The 18,129-nt window shown below is 43.3% G+C and overlaps 3 protein-coding genes across 5 annotated transcripts in view; 2 read left to right on the forward strand and 1 right to left on the reverse strand.

Moving 5' to 3' along the window:
- The window catches only part of ERP29 (endoplasmic reticulum protein 29), a 221,605-nt gene that overhangs the window by 104,290 nt on the left and 99,186 nt on the right, over nt 1-18,129 (forward strand). The window lies entirely within an intron of this gene.
- The window catches only part of TMEM116 (transmembrane protein 116), a 117,668-nt gene that overhangs the window by 11,109 nt on the left and 88,430 nt on the right, over nt 1-18,129 (reverse strand). The window contains exon 11 of one of the 3 annotated variants that reach the window (XM_050749829.1): nt 7,933-10,414. The exons of 1 other annotated variant lie outside the window; for it this stretch is intronic. In XM_050749829.1, coding sequence (XP_050605786.1) covers nt 10,301-10,414 — 114 coding nt within the window. In that variant the 3' untranslated portion in view covers nt 7,933-10,300. One more of the 3 variants, XM_050749831.1, reaches the window with a different exon arrangement.
- Nucleotides 3,186-5,976, forward strand: LOC126931440 (disintegrin and metalloproteinase domain-containing protein 1a-like). Its single transcript, XM_050749686.1, has one exon. It carries the CDS (start codon nt 3,401-3,403, stop codon nt 5,876-5,878), a length of 2,478 nt encoding a protein of 825 aa, XP_050605643.1. The 5' UTR covers nt 3,186-3,400; the 3' UTR covers nt 5,879-5,976.

An 18,129-nucleotide genomic window follows, 5' to 3' on the forward strand; every position in this document is an offset into this window, starting at 1 on the left:
CAGTTTGTTATGTTCTAGTTTAATGAAATTTTGCTTTTCCTATGACCTAGCATCTACTGCTAGGTTTATTTTTTATTTATTTTTATTTTTTATTTTTTTGAGATGGAGTCTCGCTCTGTCACCCAGGCTGGAGTGCTGTGGTGCGATCTCAGCTCACTGCAAGCTCTGCCTCCCAGATTCGTGCCATTCTCCTGTCTCAGCCTCCCGGGTAGCTGGGACTACAAGTGTGCGCCACCATGCCCGGCTAATTTTTTGTATTTTTAGTAGAGACGGGGTTTCACCATGTTAGCCGGGATGGTCTCGATCTCCTGACCTCGTAATCTGCCCGCCTCAGTCTCCCAAAGGGCTGGGATTACAGGTGTGAGCCACCACGCCCAGCCCTGCTTCTAGGTTTATACCGTAGAAGGTCATATGCATTTGCATCATGTTACATAGACAATAATACAGCAGCAGTGTTTATGGGTATAGAAAGCAAAGGATAACAGATAAAGAAAGGATCATGAATCTTAAGGGATTCACACAGAGAAATACCAGTGTTGTGCTATGGAGAGGAATGAACTTTGGCTTCACACAATAACTTGGAGGCAACTTAATGAACTATGGAATAAAAGAAGCCCCGTTAAAAAGTTGTACTTTTATGTATTCATGTGAAGTCTAAACACAGGTGAAATGAAGCTACATGCTACAGGTTGCACATTTAGAAGGCAAAAGTACAAAAAAAGCAAAGAAGCTGTTAATCTACCACAAGTTCAAAAATAAATGTTAGCCAGGTGTTTTGGCATGTACTTGTCTTCCCTGGTGCTTGGGAGACTGAGGCAGGAGGACTGCTTGAGCTCAGGAGTTCAGGGGTACAGCAAGCCATGATCACACCACTGCACTTCAGCCTGGGTGATAGGGCAAGACCCTGTCTCTCAAAAAAAAAAATAATAATAATAATAAGACAGCATCCTGGGTACATACGCAAGAGGAGGGATTCATAATTATAAAGGGGTGCCTATGTTTATTCTGTGGAGTTTAAATTGTTGATTGCTTTAACAAATTTATGCTTACACAGCTTTTCTATTTTTCATAATTCCCCCAAATCTACATCTATGTCAAAAATGCACTTTTTGCTGGGCGCTGTGACTCATGCCTACAATCCCAGCACTTTGGGAGGTTGAGGTGGGTGGATCACCTGAGGTCAGGAGTTCGAGACCAGCCTGGCCTGGTTTAGTAGAAACCCCGTCTCTACTAAAAATACAAAAATTAGCTGGGTGTGGTAGCAGGTGCCTACAGTCCCAACTACTTGGGAGGCTGAGGCAGGAGAATCACTTGAACCTGGAAGACCTTGAAATGGACGGTGGGAGAATCACTTAAACCTGGGAGAACCTTGAAATGGACAGTAGGAGGTGGAATTTGCAGTGAGCTGAGATCACACCACTGCACTCCAGCCTGGGTGACAAGGGGGAAACTCAGTCTGAAAAAAAAAAAAAAAAATGCACCTTTTAGTGAATGCACTGTATTCCAGAATTTAAAATGTTAAAATCAAACACTAGGTGATGAACAATGGAGAGCGCAACTATGTTCTCTTTCTCAAAGCCATTCAGTATAAAGCATAGGCAAGATTTGGATGGTTACTGGAGAATGATATGAACTGAATGGAATGGTTTCATTAAGGTGAGAAAATGCAACATATAAAGAGGTTGATCCAATGGATAAACACATTTTTAAGATTAGAAGAGAGAAGGGCCCACCATACAAGTGAAGTTCATAAGAAAGTGAAATGAAAGGAGACCTAATACACAAGTGAAAGAATTGATCTTAGACCAGACCATGGATGATTCATCCATCCTAACAGGAGTAAAATTTAGATACAGGTGGATTCATCTGGGGCTACATTTGCTTCTTTTTTTTTTTTTTTTTCAGTGAAATATGAGGCAAAATAAATCAGGAGAGTGAGCTGACTAGCAAAATGTGGTGGGGAGTAAATTTGGAGATCAGGAATGTGCCATTAGTCAGTACAGGTCAGTCAGTGTGTAGGATTTCCTGAAGACATTTTTAGCCATTGGGGTAGGCATGCAACAAGTACAAATAACACACAACAGATGACACACTGTACCACTCATACGCAAGTGTCCTTTATTCATTCAAAAAGAATTTGTGTTCATTTACTCTTGGACAAGGCCTCTTGTATGCCTGATGGTATCAGGATGAACAAATAGAGGTGGTCACTGATAGTGTAGAGATTATATTCTAACATAGGGGAGACTTTTTGGACACCTTCCTTTCAAAAGACATAAGAATAATCTTAGCACCTCCCTATGTGAGGCTATCGCCAGGAGAGTGTAGTTCTGGAGGTACCAGCCAATGGTCTATGATAATCACACATAATAGAAAGCTGCTCTGTTGGCATCTCCCATATACTCTTTTGGACAGTAAAAACTCAACTTCGATGATGTTAAAAAATAGGACTGGCCGGGTGCGGTGGCTCATGCCTGGTATCCCAGCACTTTGGGATGCTGAGGTAGGCAGATTGCCTGAGGTCAGGAGTTCGAGACCAGCCTGACCAATGTGGTGAAACCTCGTCTCTACTAAAAATACAAAAATTAGCCGGGCGCGGTGGCAGGTTCCTGTAATCCCAGCTACTTGGAAGGCTGAGACAGGAGAATTGCTCAAACCTGGGAGGCAGAGGTTGCAGTGGGCCGAGACTGGGCCATTGCACTCCAGCCTGGGCAACAAGGACAAAACTGTCTCAAAAAAAAAAAAAAAAAAAAAAAAAAAAAAAAAAAGACTACTGTGCCTTGTCCATGGGTCACCAGCCCACTGGGGTTTATGCTGGGGCACAGGGTAGCCACCTCACTTGGCCACTGAAATGCAGACACACATATCTATAATGCCTCACTGAGCAGAAAAGAGCACCATAGGTAAAGATGTTTGTGTGCTCAGAGCATGAGTTTTAGAAGAGAGGAAATGGACAGTGGTGTATGCCCACCAGAGAGATCTCCAAGACCCCTGGTCTGGAACATGTGGAGTTAGCTGAGCAACGGACAACAGGAGGGGTGGGGGAGGGGTTGTTCCATATGGCCCAGTTGAAGAAAGGCACGAAGATTTTGTTTCCTCTCGCACAGTACAGTCCTGCATTATAGAATGTCCTTCATGATGTCGACAGGACCTTAACCAGGGGCACTGAAGCTGAAGCTGAAAGGGAAAGTCATCAAGTATGGAAAATTTCTGAAAGATATGAGATAGACCCGGAAGACTAGGCAGAGACTCAGCCAGAAAGCTGGGTCTTTCAGAGGTGAAAGTAGCTTCATGCAGCTTGCATAGATCTGGGGCTAGTACCTGTGTCTGACGGTCTGCGTGTCAGGGAGAGCTGCTGCTCATGGACACAAGTTGCATCATCAACTGATTCCCTAGGGCCATGTCAGTGACAGCCTCTGTGAGAGACTCTGCCTCCTTCCTGTCTTCTCTGATGAAACTCCATGTGGTGTTGTATGAGGCTAGGAGGGTGCTTCAGACCTGGGCTCCCCAGATGAAAAATTTGAGGCTGGGGCTAGTGCCAGGTCAATCGTGTGTCAGGCTGGGGATGATGTTGCTTTTGGGGATAATTTTTCTCCCGAGCATATGCTGTGACATGGCTTCGGTATATTACTCTTCCTATGAAATAGTCATCCCAAAGCGGCTGATGGTCAGGGGAAGTGAAGACTCAGTGGAAAAGGCAACCTATTTGCTACTTATGCAAGGCCAGAAGCACTTGGTTCACCTGAAGGTGAAAAGAAGCCATTTTGTGAATAACTTTCCAGTCTACAGTTACCACAATGGCATCCTGGGGCAAGAATCGCCTTTCATCTCACATGACTGCCACTATGAGGGCTACATAGAAGGAGTGTCAGGTTCTTTCGTTTCTGTCAACACCTGTGCAGGTCTCAGGGGCATCCTGATTAAGGAGGAAAAATCTTACAGCATTGAGCCCATGGACTCTTCAAGACGGTTTGAACATGTGTTATACACCATGGCACATGAAGCGCGAGTCTCCTGTGGTGTCACTTCCAGAGACAGCCATGTGGTGTCCACTAGCTGGCAACAAGGGAGCAGGAAGCCTCATGATCTACAGGCGCTGTCCTACTTGTGGTCACACACCAAGTACGTGGAGATATTTGTTGTGGTCAACAACCAGCGGTTCCAGATGTGGGGCAGTAACATCAATGAGACGGTCCAGAGAGTAGTGGATGTCATTGCTCTGGCCAACGGCTTCACTAGGGGAATAAACACAGAGGTGGTGCTGGCCGGAATGGAGATTTGGACCGAGGGGGACCTAATAGATGTCGCAGTGGACTTGCAAATCACACTCAGGAATTTCAATCGCTGGAGACAAGAGATGCTCTTCCGTCGTGCGAAGCACGATGTTGCCCACATGATCGTCGGGCATCATCCTGGACAGAATACGGGCCAGGCCTTTCTCAGTGGTGCCTGCTCAAGCGGTTTTGCGGCGGCTGTTGAATCCTTCCATCATGAAGATATGCTGTTGTTTGCAGCCCTGATGGTCCATGAGCTCGGGCACAACCTGGGTATTCAGCACGACCACTCGGCCTGCTTTTGCAGAGAGAAGCACTTTTGCCTCATGCATGAAAATATCACAAAAGAAAGTGGCTTCAGCAACTGCAGCTCTGACTACTTCCACCAGTTCCTTCGAGAACACAAAGGGGCCTGCCTATTTAACAAGCCACGGCCCAGGGGCCGCAAGCGTAGGGATTCTGCCTGTGGAAATGGCGTGGTGGAGGACACGGAGGAGTGTGACTGTGGTTCTGCCTGTCACCTCGACCCATGCTGTGATCCCACATGTACTCTGAAGGAGCATGCTGAGTGCAGCCATGGCCTCTGCTGTCTGGACTGCACTTTCAGAAGGAAGGGGTTTTTATGCCGTCCTACTCAGGATGAGTGTGACCTCCCAGAATATTGTGACGGTAGCTCTGCAGAATGCCCTGCAGACAGCTACAAGCAAGATGGCACATTGTGTGATAGAATTCACTATTGCTCTGGGGGTCAGTGTAAGAACCCTGATAACCAATGTGTGAATATATATGGGTACCCTGCAAGATCTGCCCCGGAAGACTGTTACATTTCAATGAATACCAGAGGAGACCGGTTTGGAAACTGTGGCCATCCCGCTGAGGATCAGCAAACATATGTTACATGTTCAGATGATAATGTATTTTGTGGGAAACTCATATGTACAGGTGTTCAATCCTTACCACGAGTCAAAGCTCAACATACAGTGATCCAGGTCCCTCATGACAATGACTGGTGCTGGAGCATGGATGCCGATAACATTACTGATACCCCTGATAATAGCAATGTGCACGTCGGCACTTCTTGTGCCCCAAACAAAGTCTGCATGGATTACTCCTGCGTTCATCACTCCATACTCCTGTATGACTGCAGACCGGAGGAATCGTGTCATGGGAAAGGAGTTTGCAACAATTTAAGGCACTGCCATTGTGGGTCTGGTTTTGCTCCTCCTGACTGTAAAAATCCAGGAAATGGAGGCAGTGTGGACAGTGGCCCTGCTGGTAAGCCAAGTGATGAAATTATAAGTAGAGAAGAAAATAGAAATCATATTGTTGGTCATGGTAATCCCCAAAGAGGTGACGTGAGTAATAATAAAAACAAAAGCCTAGGGAAGTTAGTGTACATAGTTCCCCTGTTGCTTTTAGCATTATTTGCAGGTCTAATTATTCTTGCCAGTATGGGAGCTAGAAAGGAGATATTACAGAGGTCACAAGGTTACACAGAAGGAACTCCAGAAGAGGTTGCACCAGAACAGAAACTAGGCAAAGGACAGGAAGAAGAGGCAAAAAATGAGTCGTCCAATAAAGCTAACAGCGGATACACTGGGTGAGGAGGAGGCTCAGTACTTCAGAGATGAAGTGGGCATTTATGCTGCTGTACTTCTGACTAAAAGTCTGTAATCTAAAATGTACTAATGTGGAAGGAGGGATTTTTTTTCTACTTTCTTCATTTTAGTAATTGAGTACATTTAGTAATTGAGTACCTATAATTTAAAATTATATGTAAGATAAACTATTTTTATGCGATCACATTTAATGAAACCATTTTAATTAAATTTTTGTTTTGAAGCATTCCTATCAATGTCTTGTCTTATTAGGACCAATTTTTGAGTTGCCTGTTTTTAGGTAATGCCATCTCCCATCTACTTTGTTTAACATGCAATACTATCTGCATATGTACATATTGCTTTTCTAGAATTTTATATCCCAATCATAACTACATATTATGTTACAAAAGTTGTTTATGTGATGTGTTGTTTTAATTTGCCCTGTGAAGTTTATTCATAAAATGATATTTTAACATAAAGCTACAGAAACGCCTATTTGTTGATAATATGTAAGTTAGGCTTTTTGTGACCTAATAATTGGGACTCCTAATGTTTGGGGGCTCTCTAGAAAAGGCTACACCTGATCCAGGCCCTTCTCAAACTCTTAGCCCAGATACCTAAAGAATGGGAAGGCAACCCAGGCAACATGCCCCTTGCTAAGGTGCTCACTTCTTGTTTGAAGGATTTGTTTCTTCATTTTTTGTCTTAATAATTCTACTGAAGTTCATACTTTGTTTATTGATGATTGATAGGAACATCTCGAATTAGAAGTAACAGAATTTTCAGTATGGTAGTCATTTCTCTGTGAAGTAAGGACATAGTAAGTATAACAGTAACATTCTCCATTCTGTGCCAGGCCCTGTGCTAAACACCTTACATTCACTGTCTTCATTTAATCCTCCCAACTGCCCTGTGAAACCTCCAACTTGTACATGAGGAAACAGAGACTGAAGAGTTTGCTCTAGTGCTAGACAGTAAGTGGTGGGACCTGCATCCCTCCCCAGGAATGAGTGAATCTACTGCCTTATGAACCTTTTCCTTCAGTTTTTTAAGAAAAAGGCCAGGCACAGTGGCCCATGCCTGTAATCCCAGCAATTTTTAGGAGGCCGAGGTGGGTGGATCACCTGAGGTCAGGAGTTGGAGACTAGCTTGGCCAACATGGTGAAACCCCGTCTCTACTAAAAATACAAAAATTAGCCTGGAGTGGTGGCAGGCGCCTGTAATCCCGGCTGAGGCAAGAGAATCGCTTGAACCCAGGAGGCCAGGGTTGCAGTGAGCAGAGATAGTGCCATCGCACTCCAGCCTGGGGACAAGAGCAAGACTTTGTCTAAAAAAAAAAAAAGTGAGGGAAAAGACATGTCCTTAACTTCCCAGAACACAGCTTTATCTTCAGTGACTCTAATGAAACCAAAGCCGTACAAATAAATGTCGATCCTATCCTGAACCTATGGCATTGTGTAGTCATTACGGATTAAAGTGTTTTTTCCCCTACTACATCCTGACAGATGGCTGGCAATAAGGTTGGCATCTTATTTAGCTTTGAGGGCCCAGCTCATGGTAGGTGCTCAATAAGTGTTGGCCAAGTCAATGACTTAACCAGAGCCAACCTCAAAATATGGGGGATTGCTAGTCTCTAGGCATGGCACATGCAAAATCTTTCTCAGGTACAACAGAGCTACAGACTGAGCAAATGTTCTGTCTCAGGGAAGGTCCTGAGCATCAGTCCCCAAGCATACACTTGCCGAGCCTCTCTTCTAACTGCCTACTCTATGCGCGATAACAGAGCAAACCAAAGGATAACACCTGCTGTCTGCTTTCAAGAAGCTTACGTTAGTTACTCTAAGTGGAATAAAAACTTCAAAGCAAAATCCGAAACAAAGTTTTCAGTTGTGGATATGTGACTACAAGGAAAACAGGTAGGAAAACCAGGTCACAAGTTCTCAGGTCTGATACTGATAATCAAATCCAGAATAAATTTTATGCCAAAAGATCAAAATTCACAGTGAGAGACCATGGTATCAGGCTGGGTGTGGGAACTCACGCCTGTAATCATAGCGCACTTTGGGAGGCCAAGGTAAGAGGATGGCTTGAATCCAGGACTTTGAGACCTGTCTGAGCAACATAAAAAAATTTACCAAGAAAATTTTAAAAAATTAGCTGGGCATGCTGGTGTGCACCTGTAGTCCCAGCTACTTCAGAGGCTGAGGCGAGAAGCTCCCTTGAGCCTAGGAGTTAGAGGCTAAAGTGGACCACAATCGTACCACCACACTCCAGCCTGGGCAACAGAATGAGATTCTGGTTCAAAAAAACAAAATAAAAAAGAAAGAACTTATGCTATCAGTTGGTAAGCACTTGAGAGTTTTGAGGACAAAAGTGAAACTGTGTAACTAAAGGTGTCTAGGCTCAGGTCTGTAATCACAGCATTTTGGGAGGCCGAGGCGGGCGGATCACCTGAGGTTGGCGCTTTGAGACCAGCCTGACCTACATGGAGAAACTCCGTCTCTACTAAAAACGCAAAATTAGTCAGGCGTGGTGGTGCATGCCTGTAATCCCAGCTACTGGGGAGGCCAAGGCAGGAGAATCGCTTGAATCCGGGAGGCAGAGTTGCAGTAAGCCGAGATCACACCATTGCACTCTAGTCTGGGCAACAAGAGTGAAACTCCATCTCAAAAAAAAAAAAATAAAGTGAAAATGCTGAAAAGCACTTGTACAGAGAACTTATACAGAGGGTTACAGAAGGGGTAACCCTCATAGTGGGCATGCTGATGGTGACTGTAATGAAAGAGAATGAGCATCACATATTTAAAGCATCAAGGGTAAGGGAATCACAATATAAATCATGATTTACACACAGGATGATTATTCTTGGCTGATTTAATAGAGCTCTTTAAGGACCAAAAGGCAAGTAGATAATTGGGAATCAATAAATAAAGCCAATACACGATTTCACAGCCTTGGACAAAGAAGTTACAAATTTTAGCAAATAAGGAATCTTTTTGTAATAGACTTTTAAGATTTTAGTTGTTTATCCTTATTTTTAGGGTTTGTAGCTCAAACCTTGTTGTAGCTCAAACCCTGTGAAGACCATGTTGAAGATGGGAAACCAAGATTAGAACAAGTGTTTGGTTTTTGTTCTTTTGTTTTTGAGACAGGTTCCAGTTCTGTTGTCTAGGCTGGAGTGCAGTGACGCAATCATGGCTCACTGCATCCTCGAACTCCTGGGCTCAAGCAATCCTCCTGCTTCAGTTTCTCAAGCAGCTAGGACTACAGTCACATGCCTGTGACCATGCCTGGCTAATTTCTCTTTTTTTCTTTTTTTTTTTGTATTTTAGCAGAGACAGGGTTTCTCCATGTTGTCCAGGCTGGTCTCGAACTCCTGAGCTCAGGCAATCTGCCCACCTCGACCTCCCAAAGTGCTAGGATTACAGGCGTGAGCCACTGCGCCCAGCCAATTTTTATTTTTATTTTTTAATTTTTTTTAAAGACATGGGGGTCTCACTATGTTACACAGGCTGGTCTCAAACTTCTTGCCTCAAGTGATTCTCCTGCCCTGGCCTCCCAAAGTGCTGGGATTACAGGTATAAGCCACTGTGCCTTGCCTAGAACTGGTGTTTGAATAAATGTTCTCAGAAATGATGTTAAAAAATTGGACATGTTTGTAAACTCTCACATGAATTATAAAATGTCTAGAAACCCCAAACTCTAGCCATGAAGGCTGAGGTCCATTAGAATAGACTATTACAGGGAAGTGACCAGTTTTAATGTGGGCAGAGCAAAGAAGATATGGTAGGCCTGAAATCTCTGGGGTTCAAGGGGCAGCTTTCTGCATTATGTATGACTGTCTTTAGGAAGTACACTCTTTTGCCTCTTGCTGTTAATATTTGGGGGCTTCTGAGTAATGCTTGTACCTTCCAGTGACAACACAATAATATTGGTGGTCACATGTGACTCAGCCAGGTGCTACCCCAGGAGACTCTGGTGGTGACTTCTTGCCGTTCTTTACCTGCCTTCTCTGGGCCAATCTTGTCCTATCTGTTCTCTCCTAGGCCAGTGGAGACCCAGGCCCTTCCTTTACTTCACCAAAGTATAGCCAAGCCCAGGCTCTAGATTTTTATCCTGACATGGAAAAAACATAGGGAAATACACTGTGGGAAAGAAAGAAATGGGAAGCTGCAGATATTAATGCTACTGGACAGCCCAGGGGTCAAGCCCTTCCCTGGGAAACTTGGATTGGCCCTCCCTCTCCTTGGTCCCAATCTGACATCTTTGCTTGTCCCTTCAGGAATATCTGATGAAATGTCTTCCTAACCTGGAGTCATACTGCACTCCCTTCTCTGGGGTTCAGTTAAAGAAAAAGTAAAGACTGACCTTAAACCCAGAGGACATTATGGCCTCACAGGGATGCAATTCTGCACACAATGAAGATTATCTCAATATCTCAAGAGTTATATTAGCTTGCCAAAAATAAATCAGCTTCTTCAGAGGTTGTAGTGAGCCAAGATTGTGCCACGGCACTCCAGCCTGGGCAACAGTGAGATTCTGTCTCAAAAAAATAAATAAAATAAATAAACAAATAAATAAGTCAACTTCTTTTGTTTACAAACTTAATTCCACAATAGCATTTTGGTATTGCCATTGGGTCAATGTGCCCACTGAAGTGTTTCTTCAAAATTAAGGGCAGATTTCTTCCAAGAATAAGGTTGCAATGTGCTGTAGCTTTAATATTAATACTGCTTTTGGACATTATCCTTGAAAAATGTTTGAGCTAGGCAGGAATATGAAAAAAAGACTCACTTATGGTGTTTAATAAAGATGTGAGTCTTACATAAGGAGGTCATGCCAGAATGAAGTGTAAGAGGGTGATATGGTTTGGATTTGTGTCCCCACCCAAATCTCATGTCCAATTGCGGGGGGTGCCTGGTGGGAGGTGATTGGATAATGGGGGCGGATTTCCCCCTTGCTGTTCTGTGATAGTGAGTGAGTTCTCATGAAATCTAATGGTTAAAAAGTGTGTCACACTTCCCCCTTCGCTCTCTCTCTGTCTCTCCTGCTATCATGTGAAGAAGGTCCTTGCTTCCCCTTCACCTTGAACCATGGCTGTAAGTTTCCTGAGGCTTCCCAGTCATGCTTCCTGAGAAGCCTGTGAAACTGTGAGTCAATTAAAACTCTTTTTTTCATAAATTACCCAGTCTCAGGCAGTTCTTTATAGTAGTCTGAAAATGGACTAACAGAGGATATTGGGAGGAATTTGTCAATGACAAAGCCATGGTGACTTCCCATAGTTAGGAAATATTTTTAAAAATATTTCAAAGGAGGGCTGGGTGTCGTGGCTCACACCTGTAATGTCAGCACTTTGGGAAGCAGAGGCAGGCAGATCACTTGAGGCCAGGAGTTTGAGACCAGCCTGGAAAACATGGTGAAAACCTGACTCTGCTAAAAATACAAAATATTAGCTGGGTTTGGTGGTGCGAGCCTGTAATCCCAGCTACTCAGGTAGCTGAGGCACGTGAATCGCTTGAACCCAAGAGGTTGAGGGTGCAGTAAGCCGAGATCACACCGCAGCACTCCAGACTGGGCTACAAAGCGAGACTCTATCTCAACAAAAAAAAAAAATTCAAAGGAAAACATCATAGATGGAATCATGACTGACCAAGTGTCTGACACGTCATGCCTGTTTCATTGCTTTAATCTAATTAACTGGGTTCTCTAACATCCTTACTAAGATTCCCCAGACACACATTTGTCATCACAGTCTGGAGTCCAGGAACTTTAACTTCTTGCTCATTATCTACAGTAGAAAATGTAAACTCGGTGTGACACTGAAGGACAGTGAAGACTAGGACCCCCTGGTTGTTTCCAACTATTATGGTCTATGGTTTCTGAAAACAAGTATTTCCTCCTATCAGCATGCCTAACATGTCTGTCATAATCACATATCATGTCCATTTGCCACTCTGGATCAGATCATGGTCTTGTTTCCAGGGAATGACCTTACTCTTCCCTATTCCTATTTAGTTTAACCCTCACAGTCCCGGTGAGGCTCTTGAAACTGCTCCCACATATCTTTCTCAACTTTCTTTCCCAGATGAAATAAGGCTTGAGGATACTCATGGAAAGTGAGGCAGAACCTATAGAGGAGGCAGTCCGAAACAGACCATCAGGTGGTTGTTTTCTAGGCAACAGGGAGAATATATGCTTCTTTATTAAGTGAAATTTCCAATTGGTACTGTGAGAATGAGAAATATGTTTACTCATGAGACATGTTCTCAGAACCGCAATTCTGGAGAAATAGAAACAAAACCTTGTAAGAGACACACGAAATTTCCTCTGGTAGTGGATCTAATAGCCATGAGCTGGGTGTTGCAGACAATTTCACATGAAAAATAGAAATAAAAAAGGCATAGTGTCAGTGCTAAGGAACAGGAGAAAAAGCTCTTCCTCATGCCCTCCACTGCCATCCTATTTACCCACCCAAAGCCATCCTTTCTATTTCCATGAATAACTTATGTCATTATAAACAGGCAGAGACACAAATATATATGCTAAGATTAAAGCAAAAAGACACCAATTAGTTATTTGGTTTAAAAAAATAAGAATGGGCCGGGCGCGGTGGCACAAGCCTGTAATCCCAGCACTTTGGGAGGCCGAGACGGGTGGATCACGAGGTCAGGAGATCGAGACCATCCTGGCTAACACGGTGAAACCCCGTCTCTACTAAAAAATACAAAAAACTAGCCGGGCGAAGTGGCGGGCGCCTGTAGTCCCAGCTACTTGGGAGGCTGAGGCAGGAGAATGGCGTAAACCCGGGAGGCGGAGCTTGCAGTGAGCCGAGATCGCGCCACTGCACTCCAATCTGGGCGACAGAGTGAAACTCCGTCTCAAAAAAAAAAGTAAGAATGGGTTCCTACTTTGAGGTAACAGGTATGTCGGGATTTATGGAAAGCTCCAGACATTCAAGTATCTCTTTATGGAAAAACGAAAACTGCTGCCATAAAATTATATAAGTATATCAAATCTTACAACTATGAAGAGTTTGAATAGAAAGTTTTATATTTTTACACTAATACCCTAAAATAAGAGCCTGTTCATCTTGTTCATCAGCTTTTACAAGAGCAGACAACTTCTGATTAGACTCAGTACATTGGCCATGTTTATAACCAATCTAAATACCTAAAAATGTTTTACGAAACAACTCAAGAGAAGAGATTTGAGACACCTTTCTTGAGCCCTCCAGGAGCTCTCTTCTTGCCTTGGATGCTAAGAACATGAGAACTATGCCAGCTCTGCATCTTGTGTTTTGCTAGCCTAATAAGTCCAACCAGGAAGATATTTTTTTAGAGCAAAAATGAATCTTTTTAAAAGGGAGAAAGTCATCTTTGTTCTAAATCAGGGGACTTCCATGTTCCACATTCTTAAGTAGCAGGTGTCACGTTCTCACTGCTTGGTCTTAAGACACGGAACTGAACTTCCTGAGACCTGGGTTTCTTCCTCAGTAAGATGCCACACAGAGTATTTGTGAGATGATCTAGTGCAGCGCCTGGCATACAGCCTGTGCTCAAATAAATGCTGATGGATCTCCAATCAAACACCATGACGAATATAGATTGTATTATTAATTGTGTATTGTTCAGCAATGATCAGATTTAATCACCATCAACTTATAATACTGAATTTCTCTGATATGGCATTCTGACCTACTATGTGATCATTTGCAAACATATTCCGGCTCTGCTACTATATAGCAAATGTCTGTGGGTTAGGAGCAAGGTTTGGTTAACTTGAAAATCACTGCTTTGGGCCCAGTTATGGCTAAGGCTGGCATGGACTTTCCTGCTTTCCTCAGCGCTTCACTCAAGACCATGGTGACATTAAAGCAATTTAGTTTCTTGGATCCCAAATCAAGAATCCTGATCTTTGGCCTCTTCTGACCCTGTCTTCTGCTCTTAGTGCCCAAATCTCCAGAGGAAATCTGTCGGCCCACACCAGGCCTTGACTGCCCAGATTTATACTTTTTAAAAGAAGTGCCATTGTACTGAGAGGCTTGCACCTGCTGTAGCTTCCTATGTTTTCATTCATTCATTCATTCATTCATTCCACAACTCTGTACTGAGACTTTATTCATGCATAGTTCTAGGCACTATGGCATGTGGCAGTGAGTAAGACAAAGCCTCTTCCCATGAAAATTATAAACTTGGGTTGGGGCAGGTGAGCAATAATCAGATAACTACATGATGTGCCAAGTTTCATTATGTGCAGTGTAGTAAAATGAGCAGTGCAAGGGGATTGATAGTGATGTTAGGGTGGTGTGCTATATTAAACAGTAGTCACAGGGTCCTGTCTGATAAGGAGTCATTTGAGGAGAGACGTGTAGAAAATGAGGGGAAAAGCTCTGCAGGTATCCGCGGATGGGCAAACCAGGGAGAAGGAACTCTAGGCAGACGGTCCTAACACAGGAGCTTGCTCGGCACGTAAGAACAGCAAGGAGGGTCGGCACTTCTGGACAGAGTGAGCAGTGTGAAGAGCAGTGAATGAGGGCTGTGGGTGGACACAGGTCACATAAAGCCATGGTAGGGAATGGTGTTTTTATTGCAGTGGAGATGGCAAGCATGGAAGGTTGTAGCATAGGAGTGATATGAGCTGAGACGCATGGAAGGAGTACTTCATCTGCTATATGAGGACCAGGCAGGAGAGGGCAATGGGCAATCCATTGTAGAAGCCAACAATGCTTAGCAGTGCCTGTGATTTGCCAAGCAGGAGATGTCAGAAGCTTGTAGGAAGGTGGTTGGAGTGGTACTGTGAGAATGGTTGGAATATGGAAATACTGTGTGATGGAGTTAAAGGGTTGGCTGAGAGAGCAGATGTAGAGTGTGAGATAAAGGAAGCAGAGCAGGATGGCTCCAGAGGCTTTGCCCCGAGCCACTGCAACAACGGAGTTGCCATTTACTAAGATGGGGATGAGTCTGGATAGAGCAGGTGTTGGAAGTGTTGACAGTTTGAGATGCCGGCTAAGCATCCAAGCAGGCATGTCGGCTATGCAGTAAGATGACTGGGTCTGGATTTCAGGAGAGACATGATCGAGAGAAGTATATTTGAGAGCTGTCTATGCATCAGTGACACTTCAAGCCATGGGGAGTGGTTGACATTGCCTAGAGAGGGATTATAGCTAGAGAAGGGATCTGAGGACTGGGTGAGGACTTAGCTCTAGGGTATTCCACATGTAGTTGTTGCTACGAGGCAGTGGTGTCAGGAAATAAGTCAGAGAAAGATGGGACACAGAAAGACTGGACACTGTGGTAGAATACCAGCAAGGGATAGCTCTGTCCAGAAAACCAAGAAAAGAAAGTGTTTCTGGAGGGGTTTTCATGACAAACCCAGTTCAGCAGGAAATCCTCTTGGCTCTATGCTTAACATATGTCCAGAAAGTGACCTCTTACCCCATCCCCACTCTCCAGTGTTGTACAAGTCACCTTCAACTTCCTCCCAGTCAACTGTACAAGTCTTTAACTAGTCCTCTGCTTCCATTCTGACTGCCCTTATAGCCTGTTGTTCATTCAGCAGGCAGAGTGATTCTCTTAATGTATAAGGCACCTCACACTAATTTTTTTAAAAAAATGGAAAATGGGTCTTGTGGCCAGGCACAGTGGCTCACGCCTGTAGTTCCAGCACTTTGGGAGGCCAAGGCAGGCAGATCAACTGAGGTCAGAAGTTCGAGACCAGCCTGGCCAATGAGATGGCAAAACCACATCTCTACTAAAAATACAAAAATTAGCCTGGCGTGGTGGTGGGCGCTTGTAATCCCAGCTACTTGGGAGGCTGAGGGAGGAGAACCGCTTGAACCCGGGAGGCGGAGGTTGTGGTGAGCCGAGATCACGCCACTGCACTCCAGCCTGGGCAACAAAGTGAGACTCTGTCTCTAAATAAATAAATAAATAAATAAAAGGGGCCTCACTATGTTGCCTGGGCTCCTCTCAAGCTATCCTCCTGCCTCAGCAAATGGTGTTCATGTTTGCATAAAGACAGGACTGAGTGTTGATCATGTGATTTGACAATGGAGTTATTCACTAGTAGCTTGTAGTAGAACAGTTAGCTGGATAGGGGTGGAAGGATAAAAGCCTTATTCTACCAGAATCAATATAGAAAGGATGGGTCAATAAACATTTGTAAAGGTCTTCATCCTGATTAGTATTCACAGAAATGCAAAGCCTAGCTACAAAATAATATCATTGCATATCGCAAGCTTTGCAAAATTTAAGAGTCACAACACCAATTCTTAATGAGAGTGTGCAGCAGCTAGCAATTCCCAATCTGCTTTGGGAATGTGAATTGGCACATTCTTTTGTAATATGATTTATTATATTCTAGCTCACTGAAATTTTGCCTATCCTGTAACCTAGCATCTACTTCTAGGTTTATACTGTAGAAGGTCATATGCATTTGCATCATGTTACACAGACAATAATATTCACAGCAGCAGTGTTTATGGGTATACCCTGAAAGCAAAGGATAACAGATAAAGAAAGGATCATGAATCTTAAGGGATTCACACAGAGAAATACCAGTGTTGTGCTATGGAGAGGAATGAACTTTGGCTTCACACAATAATGTGGAGGCAACTTAAGTGAACTGCAGGATAAAAGAAGCCCCGTAGAAAGTTGTACTTTTATGTATTCATATGAAGTCTAAAGACAGGTGAAATGAAACTACACGTTACAGGTTGCAAATTTAGAAGGTGAAAGTACAAGAAAATGTGAGGAAGCTGTTACTTTACAAAAAAATCCAAAAGTAAAAAGTAGCCAGGCGTGTTGGCATGTACTTATCCTCCCAGGTACATGGGAGGCTGAGGCAGGAGGATTGCTTGAACTCAGGAGTTCAGGGGTGCAGTGATCCACGATCACACCACTGCACTCTAGCCTGGGTGACAGAGCAGGACCCTGTGTCTCAAAGAAAAGTAACAATAAAAACAAAAAAGATCATGAGTATCTGTGCAGGAGGAGGAATTTGTAATTACAAAGGGGCACCTAGGTTACTGCTGTGGAGCTCAAAGTGTTGTTTGAACAAAATTATGCTTATATAGCTTTTCTATTTTTCATAATTCCCCAAAATCTACATCTATTTTTAAAATCAACATTTCAGTGAATGTGCAGTACTCCAGAATTTTAAAATGTTAAAAACAGGTAATAGGTGATGAAGTATGGAGACAGCAAGTACGTATACTTTTTTTTTTTTGAGACAGTGTCTCACTCTGTTGCCCATCCTGAAGTGCAGTGGCAGGATCTTGGCTCACTGCAACCTTCAACTCCTGGGCTTCGGCAATCCTCCTGCTTCATCCTCACAAATAGCTGGGACTACAGGCACAAGCCACCATACCTAGCTAATTTTTGTATTTTTAGTAGAGATGAGGTTTCGCTATGTTTCCCAGGCTGGTCTCCAACCCCTGGCTCAAATGGTCCATTCACCTCACCAAAGTGATGGAATTACAGGTGTGAGTGATACCTGGTCAAGTATGTACTTTTTATAAAAGCCATTATAAAACAGAGGCAAGATCTGGATGGTTACTGGAGAGTGATGTGGGCTGAAAGAAGTAATTTTTTTAAGGTGAGGAGGTACAACAAATAAGAAGGTTGATCCAGTGGACAAACACATTTTTAAGATTAGAAGAGAGAAGGGCCCATTGTAAAAGCAAAGTTCATAAGAAATTGAAATTAAAGGAGACCTTACATAAAAATGAAAGAACTGACCTTACATAAGACCATACATGATTCATCCACTATAACAGGAAAATTTAGATAGAGGTGGATTCATCTGGGAGCAACATATTCTTCTATTTTTTTTTTTTTTCAGTGAAATATGAGGCAAGAAGAAATCAGGAGAGGAGCTGACTAGCAAAATGCTGTAGGAGGTAAATCTGGAGATCAGGAATGTGCCATTAGTCAGTATAGGTCAGTCAGCATGTGGGTTTCCCTGAAGACATTTTTAGCCATTGGGGCAGGCATGCAACAAGTACAAATAACACACCACTGTACCACTCCTGTACCACTCATACCCAGGAGTCCTTTATTCATTCAAACATGGTTCTTTTTAATCTACTCTTAGACAATACCTCTTATAGACATGGTGGTATCAGGATGAACAAATACAAGTGGTCACTGAAAACATGGAGATTATATTCTAACACAGGGGAGATTTTAGGACACCTACTTTTCAATGAGCATAAGAATAATTTTTATTTTTTATTTTTTTTATTTTTTTTATTT

The sequence above is a fragment of the Macaca thibetana genome, chromosome 11 (genome assembly GCF_024542745.1).
Source record: "Macaca thibetana thibetana isolate TM-01 chromosome 11, ASM2454274v1, whole genome shotgun sequence".
In the NCBI taxonomy this organism is placed as follows: domain Eukaryota; kingdom Metazoa; phylum Chordata; class Mammalia; order Primates; family Cercopithecidae; genus Macaca; species Macaca thibetana.